This window comes from Mus caroli, unplaced genomic scaffold (assembly GCF_978045245.1).
Source record: "Mus caroli unplaced genomic scaffold, Mus_caroli_1 scaffold_8, whole genome shotgun sequence".
Taxonomy (NCBI): Eukaryota; Metazoa; Chordata; class Mammalia; order Rodentia; family Muridae; genus Mus; species Mus caroli.
This window is the reverse complement of record NW_028227263.1, coordinates 126,017,041-126,034,569: the sequence shown is the minus strand read 5'-3', so window position 1 is coordinate 126,034,569 and position 17,529 is coordinate 126,017,041. Positions and strand designations below refer to the sequence as shown.

Genomic DNA, 17,529 nt, shown 5'->3' with positions numbered 1-17,529 from the left:
ATCCCTCAACAGAGGAATGGATACAGAAATTATGGTACATTTACACAATGGAGTACTACTCAGCTATTAAAAAGAATGAATTTATGAAATTCCTAGCCAAATGGATGGACCTGGAGGGCATCATCTTGAGTGAAGTAACACAATCACAAAAGAACTCACACAATATGTATTCACTGATAAGTGGATATTAGCCCAAAACTTAGGATACCCAAGATATAAGATACAATTTGCTAAACGCATGAAACTCAAGAAGAATGAAGACCAAAGTGTGGACACTGTGCCCCTTCTTAGAATTGGGAACAAAACACCCAGGGAAGGAGTTACAGAGACAAAGTTTGTAGCTGTGATGAAAGGATGGACCATCTAGAGACTTCCGTATCCAGAGATCCATCCCATAATCAGCTTCTAAACGCGGACACCATTGCATCACTAGCAAGATTTTGCTGAAAGGACCCAAATATAGCTGTCTCTTGTGAGACTATGCAGGGGCCTAGCAAACACAGGAGTGGATGCTCACAGTCAGCTATTGGATGTATCACAGGGCTCCCAATGGAGAAGCTAGAGAAAGTACCCAAGGAGCTAAAGGGATCTGCAACCCTATAGTTGGAACAACATGATGAACTAACCAGTACCCCGGAGCTCTTGTCTCTAGCTGCATATGTATTGAAAGATGGCCTAGTCGGCCATCACTGGAAAGAGAGGCCCATTGGACTTCAAACTTTATATGCCCCAATATAGGGGAATGCCAGGGCCAAAAGAATGGGAATGGGTGGGTAGGGAAATGGGGGGGCGCTATGGGGGACTTTTGGGATAGCATTGGAAATGTAATTGAGGAAAATATGTAATAAAAATATTAAAAATTAAAAAAAATATATATAAAATCAAAGGCCAGGAAAAAACAAAACAAACAAAACACAACACAAAACAAAAAAAAAAAACTGTATACAGGATGGATGCCCAGTTGGGGGAGTCTCTGGATGGTCTTTTCTTCAGTCTCTGCTCCACACTTTGTCTCTGTATTTCCTCCCATACATATTTTGTTTCCTCTTCTAAGAAGGACCTAAGTATCCACACTTTGTTCTTCTTTCTTCTTGAGCAACATGTAGTAGTATCTTTTGTATTCTGAGTTTCTGGGCTAATATTAACTTATCAGTTACTGCATACCATTGTGTGTTCTTTTGTGATTGGGTTATCTCACTTAGGATGATATTTTATATTTCCATTCACTTACATAAGAATTTCAAAAATTAATTGTTTTTTATTGCTGAGTAGTACACCATTGTGTAAATGTACCACATTTTCTGTATCCATTCCTCTGTTGAGGGACATCTGGGTTCTTTCCAGCTTCTGGCTATTATAAATAAGGCTTCTATGAACATAGTGGAGGATGTATCCTTATTACATGTTGGAGCATATTCTGGGCATATGCCCAGGAGTGGTATAGTTGGGTCCTTTAATATTCTGGGGAACTGCCAGACTGATTTGCAGGATGGTTATACCAGCTTGCAATTCCTTCAGCAATGGAGGAGTGATCCTTTCTCCACATCCTCTCTAGTAAGTGTTGTCAACTGAGTTTTTGATTTTAGCCATTCTGATTGGTATGAGGTAGATTCTCAGGGTTGTTTTGATTTGCGTTTCTCTGATGACAAAGAATGTTGAACATTTCTTTAGGTGCTTCTCAGGCATTCAATATTCTCCGGTTGAAAATTCATATTTAATTCTGTACTCCGTTTTTAGTAGGGTTTTTTGGTTCTCTGGAGTATAACTTCTTGAGTTCTTTCTATACATTGGATATTAGCCCTCTATCAAATGTAGGATTAGTAAAGACCTTTTCCCAATCTGTTGGTTTCCATTTTGTCCTATTGACAGTGTCCTTTGCCTTATAGAAGTTTTGCAATTTTATGTGGTCTCGGTTGTCAATTTTTTTTTAAGATTTATTTATGGGGCTGGTGAGATGGCTCAGTGGGTAAGAGCACCCGACTGCTCTTCCGAAGGTCCAGAGTTCAAATCCCAGCAACCACATGGTGGCTCACAACCATCCGCAAAGAGATCTGGTGCCCTCTTCTGGAGTGTCTGAAGACAGCTACAGTGTACTTACATATAATAAATAAAAAATCTTTAAAAAAAAAAAGAAAGAAAGACTATCCTCTTTAAAAAAAAAGATTTATTTATTTATTATATGTAAGTACACTGTAGCTGTCTTCAGACACTCCAGAAGAGGGCGCCAGATCTCGTTACAGATGGTTGTGCTTGATCTTAGAGCATAAACCATCCGTGTTGTTTAGGAAAATTTCCCCTGTACCCATGTGCTTGAGGCTGTTCCCCAATTTCTTTTCTATTAGTTTCAGTAAATCTGGTTTTATGTGGAGGTTCTTAATCCACTTGGACTTCGCTTTGTACAAAGAGATAAGAATGCATCATTTTGCATTCTTATATATGCTATCACCCAGTTGAATCAGCACCAGTTGTTGAAAATGCTGGTTTTTCCCCCACTGGATGGCTTTAGATACTTTGTCAAAGATCAAGTGACCATAGCTTTGTGGGTTCATTTCTGTGTTTCACTTTTATTCCACTGATCCTCGTGCCTATCTCTGTACCAATATCATGCAGTTTTTAATCACTATTGCTCTTTAATACAGCTTGAGGTCAGTGATGATGAATTCCCCCAGTTCTTTATTGTTGAGAATAGTTTTCCCTATCCTGGGTTATTTTTATTCCAAATGAATTTGCAAATTGCTCTTTCTAACGCTATGAAGAATTGATTTGGAATTTTGATGGGTATAGCATTGAATCTGTAGATTGGTTTTGGCAAGATGGCCAATTTTATTATATTAATCTTGCCAATCCATGAGCATGGGAGATTATTCCGTCTTCTGAGATCTTTGATTTCTTTCTTCAGAGACTTGAAATCTTTGTCATATAGATCTTTTACTTACTTGGCTAGAGTCACACCAAGTTAGGTAGTATTATTTATTACAATTTTGAAGAATGTTGTTACCTACTTTCTTTCTCAGCCTGTTTATCCTTTGAGTAGAAGAAGGCTAATGATTTATTTGAGTTAATCTTATTATCCAACCACTGTGCTGAAGTTGTTTATCAGCTTTAGAAGTTCTCTGGTGGAATTTTTGAGGCACTTAAGTATACAATCATATCATCTATAAATAGTGATATTTTGACTTCTTCCTTTCCAATTTGTCTCCCTTTGACTTTGTTTTGTTGTCTAATTGATTTATCTAGAACTTCAAGTACTATATTGACTAGATAGGGATAGAGTGGGCAGCCTTGTCTAGTCCCTGATTTTAGTTGGATTGCTTCAAGTTTCTCTTCATTTAGTTTGATTTTGGGTACTGGTTTTATGTATATAGCTTTTCCTATGTTTAGGTATGGGCCTTGAATTCCTGATCTTTCCAAGACTTTTAACATGAAGGGATGCTGAATTTTGTTGGGTGCTTTTTCAGCATCTAATGAAATGATCATGAGTTTTTTTTCTTTGAGTTTGTTTATGTAGTGAATTACATTGATGGGTTCCTGTATATTGAACCATTCCTGCATCCCTGGGATGAAGCCTCTTTGATTGTGGTGAATGATTGTTTTGATATGTTATTGGATTCAGTTTGTGAGAATTTTATTGAGTGTTTTTCCATCAATGTTCATAAGGGGAATTGGTCTGATGTTCTCTTTCTTCATTTGGTCTCTGTGTGTTTTAGATATAAGTGCAATTGTGGCTTCATAGAATGAATTGGGCAGTGCTCCTTCTGTTTCTATTTTGTGGAATAGTTTGCAGAGTATTGGACTTAGGTATTCTTTAAATGTTTGATAGAATTCTCCACTAAACCCATCTGGTCCTGGGCTTATTTTAGTTGGGAGACTATAATGACTGTGTCTATTTATTTAGGGGTTATGGGACTGTTTAGATGGTTTATCTGATCCTGTTTTAATTTGGCACCTGGTTTGTATGTAGAAAAATTTTCATTTCATCCAGATTTTCTAATTTTGTTGAGTATAAGCTTTTGTAGTAGAATCTGATGATTTTTAGAATTTCCATGGTTTCTGTATTTATGTCTCTCTTTTCATTTCTGATTTTATTAAGTTGGATATTTTCTCTTTCCCCTCTGGTTAGTCTGGCTAAGGGTTTATCTATTTTGTTGATTTCCTCAGAGAACCAGCTCCTGGTTTGGTTGATTCTTTGTATAGTTCTATTTGTTTCTATTTGGTTGATTTCTGCCCCAAGTTTGATTATTTCCTGCTGTCTACTTCTCTTGGGTGTATTTGCTTCTTTTTTTTCTAGAGATTCCAAGTGTTCTGCCAAGCTGCTTGTGTAAACTCTTTCCAGTTTCTTTTTGGCAGCACTCAGAGCTATGACTTTTCCTCTTAGGACTACTTTCATTGTTTCCCGTAAGTTTTTGTATGATGTGTCTTCACTTTTATTAAATTCTAAAAAGTCTTTAATTTCTTTCTTTCTTTATTCCTTGACCAGGTTATCATTGAGCACAACATTGTTCATCTTCCATGTATACGTGTAGTTTAAGTTGTTTTTTGGAATTTAAGAGCAGCCTTAGTCCGTTGTGATCTGATAGGGGGAATGGGATTATTTCAATCTTCTTGTATCTGTTGAGGACAGTTTTGTGACCAATTATATGGATTATATGGTCATGTTTGTAGAAGGTACCATGAGGTGCTGAGACGAAGGTATATTCTATTTCATTAGAATGAAATGTTCTATAGATATCTTTTAGATTCATTTGTTTCATAACTTCTGCTAGTTTCATTCTGCCTCTGTTTAGTTTCTATTTATATGATCTACCCATTGCTGAAAGTATGGTTTTGAAGTCTCCCACTATTGTTGTGAGTATTATGATGTGTGTTTTGAGATTTAGTAAAGTTTTTTTTTATTTATTTTTGTGTCCTTGGATTTGAAGCATAGATGTTCGGAATTGAGAGCTCATCTTGGTAGATTTTTCCTTTGACAAGTATGAAATGTCCTGTATCATTTTTTTGATAATTTCGGTTATAAGTCAATTTTATTCAATATTAGAATGGCTACTCCAGCTTGTTTCTTGGGACCATTTTCTTGGAAAATTGTTTTCCAGCCGGGCGTGGTGGCGCACGCCTTTGATCCCAGCACTTGGGAGGCAGAGGCAGGTGGATTTCTGAATTCAAGGCCAGCCTGGTCTACAAAGTGAGTTCCAGGACAGCCAGAGCTATACAGAGAAACCCTGTCTCAAAAAAACAAAACAAAACAAAACAACAAAAAAACCAAAAACAAATTGTTTTCCAACCTTTTATTTCTTTTGCTCCCCCTTTTAATAAGACCCCATAATTCCCTCAGCCAGACAGTTCCTAAAGCTCAACGATCTAAGGCCAAATTTATAGTGAGTTCTGTAGTAATAATTTTGGTTTTATTTAAAAAAAAAACAAAGAATGTTATAAGAATATGTTTTAATGTTAATCCCAGGTATAGGATATGGTGCTGCTTCAGATTGTTCAAAGCAGATTCTTGTACTAGCAGGGGTATGATTTTGCCAGTGCAAATAGTTTTGGTAAGTGTATGATATTTGAAATTCTGGAGACTTTTCAAAGGATAAACAAATGCAAGAGGACTGATAGAAGTGGCTGTTTTCCTGGATGGTGTTTGAATGTGATTTTTTAGTAGTTTATAAAATGGTCATGTACAAAGAGATAATAAGAAGAAATTATATAAACGATTCTAATTCTTTGGCTGAGGTATCCTATGCATACCCTCCTCTTAGCAGGGTGAATTCAGAAAAAAAGATTCTGATATAGAACCAGCTATTGAACTGCCATGAAAGCCACAGGCAGGATTGGTCACTGGCATCTCTTTCTCCTGAGTATCAGCACAAGAGCACAGCTGCACAGATGTCCAGGCTGTTAGACAACTGTTCTGATGGACTTACAAGATTTCACATGAATATCAGTGTCCCCATGAGAGGAACAACAGTCATAAGTCCTCCTTATGACTCTACGTCCTCAGGGATTAAGTCTAGACAAATCTTTCCTGCAGGCAAATAGTAACAGACACTACTGGTCTAGACAGGTGAACTGTTCAAATGTCATGTCCCTGTTCATATTTTAAGCTACTTTATATACCTTTCAATGTTCATTAAATATGTGTCCCATCACAGGGAAACAGAGACACAATGACAACATCAGGCTCAAGCAGGAAGATTTGAAGCATAAGCTATCTGTCTTAGCCACATATCCAGTATCTCCACCCTGGAGGCCATCTCTGATGTCTGTTTAGAAGGGAGGAGCTGTTTTTGAGAGATATTAATCTCAGCCATTGTCAGCTTGAGAGAATATCTGATCCAGGAACTGAAAACAGACAGTTAACGTTGACACTAGAACTAAGTCACCTGCCTGTGTTGAATTTCTTCAGAATTCCAGGACTCCCATCCCACTTACTGGACAAGAAATCATGTGTTATATGATGTACCACTGTCACTCCTCCTGGAACATAATATACAGGGTTATGCTTTGTTTCTCCAAGTAGATCCTGAATCAATTACATGGTTCTCTCTGCTCAGAGAGCCACTGATTTCACACAATAGCATTTGCCTCTTGTCTTACCTTGTAAAGTTCAAACAATAGCATCTACCTCTCATTTTACCCCACTATGCTTTTAAAAGAAATAATCATTATACGAATTGATGTTAGATCATTGGTACTAATAACAATGGTCTTATACAGAGAAAATTAATGTTCCATATCCCTATCCCAGGTTTGCCAAACATACCTCTTTCTTCTAGGCAGAGTTCTAGAAAAGCTCTCTAACTTCTACCAGTCAGATCTGCTTCTGAAAATATTCATCTAGGAGATCTGGAATGAAATCTGGAATGATAGTTGAATGGCTAAGAGGACTGGATACTCTTGTAAAGGATCCAGGTTCAGTTCCCAGTACATACATGGCAGCTTATAACCATCTATAACTCCAGTTACATGGAATCCAATGTCTTCTCCTTGCCTCTTTGGTCACCAGACATCCTTTTGTTGGATATATATATATATATATATATATATATATATATATATATACATACACACATATATATATAATCAAAATAAGTTTACACATACAAAAAATTAAAAAAAGAGAAAATAGCCACGTGCAGTTCATAAAATGTCTCTGCTTGATGCTTATATGTATGAGACACATCATTAGAGGCCAGTGACAAAGCAATGGTCCTGCTTCAAGTCTGTCTCCCCCCATACTAGAAGCACCCATGCTTACTATTTTAAGTTTACCTGTTATGGCTGCCGAAGGAATTAATCAGGCTCAGGTTGAAAGAACCACAGAAAGACTGAAGTTGTCACAATTTTATTGAGAACAATCAGACGTTTGTATAGCCTTATCAGAATCACAATATAGTTGCAGTTTCCGTAATCAATGAAGTTGTGGTTGCCAGGATACAAAGACATCTCTAAGGTATACAGAGTACGCAAGATTAATATTTAAGACCAATTTCTGCATCGAATTCTATGCTTCCTTTCCTTCTAAGGGAACATAGAGAAACAAAGTGGATTAAATGATTCACAGCCTGAGGGAGTGCCTGGGTTTCTCAGTAACTAAAAGGCACACAGTGCCCAGTGAGCTATGAACTCTAACTTTAAAATCTTATGGTGCATACATTTCAAGCCAGGTAGTCAAAGAAAACTCCGTGGTCTCCTGAACCATACCTTCACTCTCTTAAATCATTCTGAGACTCATCCTTTACTATTTGGTGTCATGTGCCTTATATCAGTCACCATAAAACACCTAGGAAGATTGGTCCATGTTATTATACAGCCTGAGTAGTTAGCTTAATTCCAAGCCTGCTCTTGGTATCATGTGTGAAATTTCTGTATAAACATGAAGTCCTGAGGACATATTGTGTGTGATTTTTAGGGAACTTTAATGTGAAATCTTCATGTCTTCTGTAGTGAATAGTCTTGAGCAGTAAAGTCTTGGAACTCACTAGACCCAGCTTAGAAATTGAGATCAGTGAATCTGGAGGGACACAGCACTCCAGAATGCCAGGCAGGCAGAGGATCTGCAAGAACCAGAAGAAAAAAAATAGGACTATGAACATAGTGGAGCATGTGTCCTTATTACCAGTTGGAAGGAACATCTTCTGGGTATATGCCCAGGAGAGGCAAATGGCACCCACTCAGTTACAGAATAATGTCAGTTGTGACACTGAATAAATAAGAATTCAATTGTCCTCTGCTAGCTTCAGTCTGTAATATTCTGAGAGGTTTTAATCATTTGTCCTCCACAGTTAAGTTATATTCTGAGTTTCACATTCATCCTTTAAGGCACCATCCTTAACATTCCTCCCATGGGGTTAGAGTTGTCACTTGTGATGTGACAACTCACATCACAAGGTCCAGTTCTTGATCTGAATCTTAAAGATATGCAGTTCTACTCCCATATGACAAAGAATGTAGCTGCTACAAAGCAGAGGAGACCCACCACCTCTCACCACTTAGGCCTCATATATATGCCTGTGAGTCATCTTATCCATGGTTCTCTAAGGACAGGGATTGGGGGTGCAGTTTAGAGAGGTCAATACTGGTTGAAAGAGGCCTTTTCAGATGTCCCACTGTTGTCTGAACAGCACTGATACCTGAGGCTAACATCACAAGTGACAACTCTAACCCCATGGGAGGAATGTTAAGGATGGTGCCTTAAAGGATGAACGTGAAACTCAGAATATAACTTAACTGTGGAGGACAAATGATTAAAACCTCTCAGAATATTACAGACTGAAGCTAGCAGAGGACAATTGAATTCTTATTTATTCAGTGTCACAACTGACATTAATCTGTAACTGAGTGGGTGCCATTTGCCTCTCCTGGGCATATACCCAGAAGATGATCCTTCCAACTGGTAATAAGGACACATGCTCCACTATATTCATAGTAGCCTTATTTATAATAGCCAGAAGCTGAAAAGAACCCAGATGTCCCTAAACAGAATAATGGATACAGAAAATGTGGTACATTTACACAATAGAGTACTACTCAGCTATTAAAAACAATGAATTTATGAAATTCTTAGGCAAATGGATGTATCTGGAGGATATCCTGAGTGAGGTAACTCAATCAGAAAATATATCACTTGATATGCACTCACCGATAAGTGGATATTTGCCCAGAAACTTATAATACCCAAGATAGAATTTGAAAACACAAGAAAATCAAGAAGAAGGAAGACCAACGCATGGATACTTTATTCGTCCTTAGAATATGGAACAAAATGCCCATGGAAGGAGTTACAGAGACAAAGTTTGGAGCCAAGATGAAAGGATGGACCATACCCCACCCGGAGATCCATCCCATAATCAGCCATCAAAACCAGACACTATTGCATATGCCAGCAAGATTTTGTTGATAGGACCCTGAAATAGCTGTCTCTTGTGAGGCTATGGCTGTGCCTGGCAAATACAGAAGTGGATGCTCACAGTCATCTATAGGACGGAACACAGGGCCCCCAGTGGAGGTGCTATTGAAAGTACCCAAGGAGCTGAAGGGGTCTGCAACCTTATAGGTGGAACAACTATATAAACTAACCAGTACCCCCAGAGCTAGTGTCTCTAGCTGCATATGTAGCAGAAGATGGGCTAGTCAGCCATCATTGGGAAGAGAGGACCCTTGGTCTTGCAAACTTTATATGCCCCAGTACAGGGGAATGCCAGGGCCAAGAATTGGGAGTGGGTGTGTAGGGGAGCAGGGCAGGGGTGGGGTATAGGGAACTTTCAGAATAGCATTTGAAATGTAAATGAAGAAAATATCTAATAAAAAATTTAAAAAGACCCATTCAACCTGAATGTTAGCAAGGAGTAATTTCTGTTTCATCATGGCTGTTCCTGCATAAAAACAGAAGGCCAGAGCCAGAACAATAGGCCCACCTTGAGTTGCACAGACTCACCATGCAGATACCTAAGCTATCCAGGGTATCCTGGTGTGCTCCAAGCACATTCAACCTGGCCCAACATTGAGCTAGAATGTGTTGGAAGAACTTTTGCATTGAAAGGCTCATGGTGATAGAGGCACATGGGACATCTCAGATTCATGCTCAGTGAACACTTACTGTCTGCTTTGGGTTTATGCTGGTGATGGATCAGGGGCTTTTGCATGCTACATTAGAAATTTTCTACTAATATGCCCCTTAAGCTCAGGTTGGAACCTGTTCAACTGAGATGATAGCATAGCTCATGGCCTTCTGTAGAACAGAATTTCCCCTTCTATCTGTTGATATAACATGTGGCATTATTCTGCTTGTTCCAGATGGTTCAAATGTCCTTTGCTTATCCTTCTTAAATATTCATTTCTATCCAAATACAAACATCAACCTCCCCAGCCATGTTGCCTTTCACACACCCCCATGGGCAGTGCATGTATCTTGGTGCATCAACAGGAAACCTCAATCATCCTTCTAAATGTGCTTTATCACCAACATCACTACTCATAATAGCAGACCAGATTCTATGTATCCTTTGTCTGGTACTATGCCATGAACCTTGAAGGGAACACGTTGAAGAAAATTACAGGTCTTTGTAAATGAATCTGTGAAACATCAGCACTGAGTCTTGGGGTGAAGCCTTGGATTTATGAATAGACAGAGAAGCTAATTCCCAGCCTATGTCCATTTGTACAAAAAAATCCCAGTTCCCTCATGACATTCCAACACTGTTTCTTCCCCTTCTTCTTGCATTTCAGATTTCTACTGTACATCCGTGAACTGTACTTAGAATGTGAAGGTAGGGGGAACTTCCCAGGTGGAGAGACTGTTCTTAAGGACAAGTAGAGTTTCCTTCTGCCAATAACTTATTCCTTTCTGTCTTCTCCATTTGCTTTCATAATCTCCATGACCCAGAAGGAACACCCAGATCTTTAAATGATGCTCATGTTCTTTTACCCCAAATGCTCCCATATCTACTCTTGTATCAGGTGGTGATCAGTTTCATATACTTCCAATAGAGCCAGAAGATGCACTTGATGAATGTGCCTGGGAGTTATTTCCTGAGTCAGAATGAAACTAATGTTTTGTTTGAATTACTCTTCACAATATCAGTGGTGGATATCAGAACAGGATCTGGGAAATGTGAAGAGCAGAACCATGAGATAGATGCCCAGAGATGTGCTTGACTCTGAAGATACAGCTATGAGGGACATCAGCACATGTCATGAAGATAGGAAACAGAACAGGATTCTCACTTAAAAATTGAGAAATTTTGTGGAGTCTCCCTGTGGAGGATGATTTAAGAGTTTGAGTCAGTGTCATAGCATGAACCAGTTAACTTGACCCAGCACAAAATTATGTTGATCTCAACTATAAACATTTCCCCAAATGAATACCTGTCTTATCAAATCCCATAGTCGACATATCTATGGGGGAATATCCTAACTAATGCAGGAGAACCCAGGCCACTGTGGGCAGTACCATATAGGCAGATGATCCTAGTTTTTTAAAAATTAGGTATTTTCTTCATTTACATTTCAAATGCTATCCCAAAAGTCCCCCAGACCCTCCCCCCCCACTCCCCTACTCACCCACTCCCACTTCTTGGTCCTGGCATTTCCCTATACTGAGGCATATAAAGTTTGTAAGACCAAGGGGGGACTCTTCCCAATGATTCATAAGAAAACTAAGTAACTGTGAGTCACAGTGTAAAATGGAGAATGAGTCAGCAAGCAGCATGTTTTCTGCCTTGAATTTCTTCAGTATAATACGATTACTCAGTGTTTTAAGGAAAATGGATCCTTTCCTCTCCCAGACTGCTTTTATTCAGGATATACTTCTCATAGGAAGAGAAGGAAACCTAGAAAACTGTATAGGTAAGAGCATATAACACATGCATTTGAATCAATGTTCTCTGTACTCAACAGCAGAACCCTTGCGAACCCTCTGGGCAAAAGAGAAGAATTTAGACATCAGAGAAGGGCCAGAAAATACAAGGGAAGCCCATACACTTATGTCTCTTCCTTTGAATACCAAGAAAAATGTCTATGTATTTACCTATGAAAATTTGCAGATAAGCCTCTTCTAGAGAGAATGCCCATCCTTTGGAGGACCACTACTTTCAACTTTAGTCCAGGTCTTCCCAGGAAAAATTTGGAACTGTATTTAGTCTTGTCCTATGCTAGATGGGATTAGGAGATCTGCAGTGCACAGTGAGCAAGATGACAGGACTGGCATCCCACATCTGCTGAAGTGATCAGAGCAGGTCACATTTGACTTGTTGATCATGCATGCTGTATGACTAGACATGAGATTGCAGTTCTCCCAGTGATCTACAGGGGGCAATATCGGAACACATAATCAATACTCAGAAGAGTGCTTGAGCCATGTCTTGCCCTTGTAGACTGGTTTTTATCCTTAAGTCTTCTAACTCAGAGATCTTACTCTAGACCTTACTCTGAACTACCAGCTACTTCCTGTGCCTGAGAACACCTCTCTATCTGAGTAACCTGGGAGACCACATCATCCAAGCTTCTCTTATAAGGGTGATACCACTGAGAAGTCACCTAGACAATGGACATAGATGACCAAAGAAGACCATAGAGGACATGGGCTCATCCAACACACAGTTCAGACAGCACATGAAGCTGGAAAGTTTCATTGAAACCCTCTGTAGGAAAAATGGAGCATAAAGCTCTTTCTAGAACACATGTCACGTCTTTACCAACACTGAAGACATGAAACTCCCGACATAACTGCTATAGGACAATTACTTCTGCATCATGAATTTGACTGGTGATAAATGATTGCTATTCATTCTTAGAGACCACTCAGTTGGTCCATTTTTGGCCTTTAGAGACATCTTTGTCACCTCCTGCTGGGAATGAATCTCACCTTCCTAGAGCTGTGAGTACACAGGACAGAATGGGTGCTCAGCTGAGTGTCTTTGTCCAAAGGACACCTAAGTGGGATGGAGACTCCCTCTTTGATGCTGACAGACTCAAGGCCATGTTTCAGCAGATGTCAGCCCTGGGATGAGCTGTTATTCTCTGAGGGCATGGGGATGTTATCAGCTTTGTTGCTCAGTGCATTTCTTGGAGGTAAAACATAAAGGGAGACAAGTTGAGAGGAATTCAGGACAGCAGTGAGAGTGGAAGGAACAGAGCAGTGCCTTAGACACAGACCCCACCACCCACAGCCCATTGGATTCTGGAAAGTGGTCCTTTCTTGGGAGACACTCAGATAAGAAGAAAGAAAGACAGAAGAACTTGGGTGCTGTGCTAGAGCTAAAGCTTTTTTTCCCCAGAGGGAGAACACACAGCTAGAAGAGAGATGGAAGCATCCTTTGTGCTTCCATGCAAATGGTGTACCCACTTGCAAGGGCTTCTGCTCACAGGTAAGTGTACCCACTTTCTGAGTGTGGAGGTAGGGAAACTCAGAAGCCATCTGGGATCTCCTAAAGAGGGTAGGAGCCCAAGAAGAAACTCGGAGTTTGTTTGCAGCTATAGGGTAGAATGTATATTGAGGCATAGAAGCACAGAAGTCTGAATCTCTCAGGAGTCAGGAGATGATGAAGAATGCAAAAATCCCCAACCATTTACTCTTCATAAGTCACAAGTTGTTCATAATGGCTTCCATATTCTGAAGACTGATGTTCCCAATCATGACAGTGGGACTTTGAAAATAGAAATTAAAAAAGATGGGGCAGTGAGATGTCTCAGTGTTTCTATATGTTACAACCTGAATTTATTCCTTAATTCCTACATGGTAAATGGAGAGAACAGACTCCTGAAAAATGACAAATGGGCCATACATACTCCCACTATGAAAGATGTTCTTTCACACAGCACTGTACAGTAAGACAATTATCATCACAAAACACTCATACAACACATGAGAAAATGTAAAAAAAAAATCAAACCAAACGTGAGTACATTCATTTTTGTTAATGCTAAATCTGGTAACTATGTACATAAACCCATGTGCAATTCCTTCCTTCCCTCAATCCTTGCTTCCTTCCTTCCTTCCTTCCTTCCTTTTTCCCCTCCATTCCTCTCTCCATCCCTCCCTTCCTTTGATTCTTGAGTGGTGTCTGGGTCTCTTACAGGAATTGAATCTTCTAAAGATAACAGACTAATAGATCAGTGTAGCTCCTCAAAAACCACTGGATGTAGTGCATCAGAAATCAGTCTTATAAATGAGGTCACAGTTTCCCTAGAACCACAAAATGAACATAGAAAAAGGTCAGAAAGTGACCAACCCCTAGAGGAGTACGTAAGAGGAGCATTGACCCTTATACCAAACACTCATTTATGGAGGAAGGATGTGGGGATACTTTTAAACAGTAAATCAGCAAGTACATGAGCAAAGAATCCCATAGAGAGAATTCTGAGATAGTGGAGGTCATGATGTTGAACTTAATCAAGGAGGCTGGACAAACCTGTATCCACAAGCCTAACCTAAGTAATAAATACATCTGTTTAATATTGATTGTTTTACTCTATTTCTGCTAGCCTCATTTTTAACCTGTTGTCACCTGCCTGCCACTGCCCAAATAACTATTGAATTAGTGCCACCACATGTGATTGAAGGAGAAAATGTTCTCATACGTGTCAACAATATGCCAGAGAATCTTACAACCTTAGCCTGGTTCAGAGGAATGAGGATTAAGAGCCCTCAAATTGGACAATATACACTGGCCACTAATGTTACTGTGCTGGGGCCTGGTCACAGTGGTAGAGAAACTTTGTACAGCAATGGATCCCTGCAGATCTACAATGTCACCCAGGAGGATGTAGGATTCTACAGCCTACGAATCATGAATAAACATGCACAAATTGTGTCAATAACATCCATATACCTCAACGTGTACTGTAAGTAATTATTTGTTATCTCTGGGTGCTGGGTGGGATTCATTTCACTAGACACACAAAAGACCCCAAAATGTTTTATATTATTAGAGACTGTGGTGGAGGATGTTGTTTCGTTATTTCTTTCTCTGACCATTTATCATTTGTATAAAGGAAGGCTTCTGATTTGTTTGAATTAGTTTTATATCCAGCCACTTTACTGAAGTTGTTTATCAACTGTAGAAGTTCTCTGGTAGAATTTTTTAGGTAGATTATATATACTATCATATCATCTCCAAATAGTGATACCTTAACTTCTTTTTGCCAATTTGTATTTCCTTGATCACTTTTTTGTTGCCTTATTGCTCTAACTAGTACTTCACATACTATATTGAATAGATATGTGGAGAGTGGTCAGCCCTGGGTTTAGTGGAATGGCTTCACAAATCTATCCATTTCATTTGGAATTGGCTGTTGGTTTACTGTATAATAAATTGGTTTTATTATGTTTAATAATGGACCTTGACAGGCGAATTTCTGAGTTCGAGGCCAGCCTGGTCTACATAGTGAGTTCCAGGACAGCCAGGGCTACACAGAGAAAACCTATCTTGAAAAAAAAAAAAGAATGGACCTTGAATTTCTGACACGTGAAGATATATTGTATTTTGTCAAATGCTTTTTCAGCATCTAATGAGGTGGTCGTGTAACTTTTTTCTTTGAGTTTGTTTATATAGTTTATATAGTTGAAGAATTTTTATATATTGAACCAACCTTGCATCCCTGGGATGAAACCTACTTGATCCTGGTGAATGATGGTTTTGATGTGTTCTTGGCTTCTGTTTGCAAGAATTTTACTGAGTATTTTTAAACTGGTATTCGTACGTGAAATTGGCCTGAGATTCTATTTCATTTTTGGAGTCTTGTGTGGTTCAGGTATCAGAGTAATCGATGCTTGATACAATGAATTAGGTAATGTTCCTTTAGTTTCTAATTTAATGCAAAATTTGAGGAAGGCTCATATTAGCTCTTCTTTGAAGGTATGGGAGAATTATGCACTAAAGCCATGTGGCCCAGACTGACCTCTCTCTCTCTCTCTCTCTCTCTCTCTCTCTCTCTCTCTCTCTCTCTCTCTCTCTCTCTCTCTCTCTCTCCCCCTCCCTCCCTCCACCCCTCCCTCCCTCCCTCTTCCTTCCCTCCCTCCCTCCTTCTCTCTCTCTCTCTTTGGTTGGAAAATTTTAAAGAAATCTTCTATTTCCTTAGGGGATATGTGACTGTTTAGTTTACCTGCTTTGTTTTAACCTTGGTACTTGGTATCTGTCTAGAAATTCATCCATTTTATCTAGATTTTATTAACTATACATTTTTATAGTAGGATTCAATGAGTTTTTCTTTTTCTTTTTCCTCAGTTTCTGTTATGTCTCCATTTTAATTTTTGACTTTTTTAAATTTGAATCCTGCCTTGTGTCCTTTAGTTACTTTGGCTAGGGGTTTATCTACCTTCGTGATTTTCTCAAAGTACCAGCTTTTGGTGTTGTTGATTCTGTATATTGTTCTCTTTGTTTCTACTTGGATGATTATGGTCATGAGTTTGCCTTTTTCCTGCTTTCTACTCCTCTTGGGTGCACTTGCTTCTCTTTTTGTTTTAGGTTTTTCAAGTGTACTGTTATAATGCCAGTGTAAGATCTTTCCAATTTCTTTATGAGAGCACTTATTGCTATGACTTTCTTCTTAGCACTACTTTCATTGTGTCCCATAAATGTGGGTATTCTGTGCTACCATTTTCATTGAATTCCAGGAAGTCTTTAATTTCTTTATTTCTTCCCTGACCAGTTTATTATTAAGTAGGGAATTTTTCAGTTTCTATGAGTATGTGGGTTTTGGTTGTTTTCATTGTTATTGAAGTCTAGCCTTAGTCTGTGGTGATCTGATGGAATGCACAGGATTATGACAATCATATTGTATCTGTTGAGGCTTATTTTGTGAGTGATTATATGGTCAGTTTTGGAGAAGGTGATAAGAGGTGCTGAGAAGAAGTTATATTCTTTTGTTTTAGGGTGAAATGTTCTGTATATATCTGTTAAATCCATTTGGTTTAAAACCTCTATTTGTTTCACTGTGTCTGTGTTTAGTTTCTGTTTCAATGACATGTCTATTGGTGAGAATGTGATGGTGAAGTTTCTCACTGTTATTGTGTAGGGTTCAAGGTGTTTGGAATTTTAGTATAGTTTCTTTTACAAATGTGTATACCCTTGAATTGGGGCATAGATGTTAAGAATAGACTTTTTCTTGGTAGATTTTTCCTTTGGTGAATATGAAGTGTCTTTCCCCATGTTCGTTGGTAACTTTTGGTTCTAAGTCTATTTTATTGGGAGAGGTAACTCCCACGTGCTTCTTGGGACCATTTGCTTAGAAGAACATCTAGCCTTTTACTCTGAGGTAGTGTCTGTCTTTGTCATTGAATTGTATTTCTTGTATGCAAGAAGATGCTGGATCCTGTTTGCCTATCCTGTCTGCCAGCTTTGGTTTTTTTTTTATTTTTTTGAGAAATTAATCTCTTGATATTATGATGTATTAAAGACAGATGATTGTCAGTTACTGATATGTTTGTTTGTGCAGGTGGCATTATGCTTTTTCATTCTTTTCTTTTGGTTATGTTGTGAAATGATTAATTTCTTGGTCCCCCCTTTTTTTTCTTTTACCCTCCATGTGCTGAAATTT

General features: G+C 38.8%; 1 protein-coding gene across 1 annotated transcript in view; it reads left to right on the top strand.

Moving 5' to 3' along the window:
• Window positions 1-13,294: 13,294 nt before the first annotated feature.
• Window positions 13,295-17,529, top strand: part of LOC110297395 (cell adhesion molecule CEACAM5-like) — a 38,940-nt gene continuing 34,705 nt past the window's right edge. Inside the window, exons 1-2 of the mRNA XM_085842475.1 lie at window positions 13,295-13,358; window positions 14,476-14,835. Of these exons, the coding sequence (XP_085698601.1) occupies window positions 13,295-13,358; window positions 14,476-14,835 (424 nt within the window). The remainder of the gene's footprint in view (window positions 13,359-14,475; window positions 14,836-17,529) is intronic.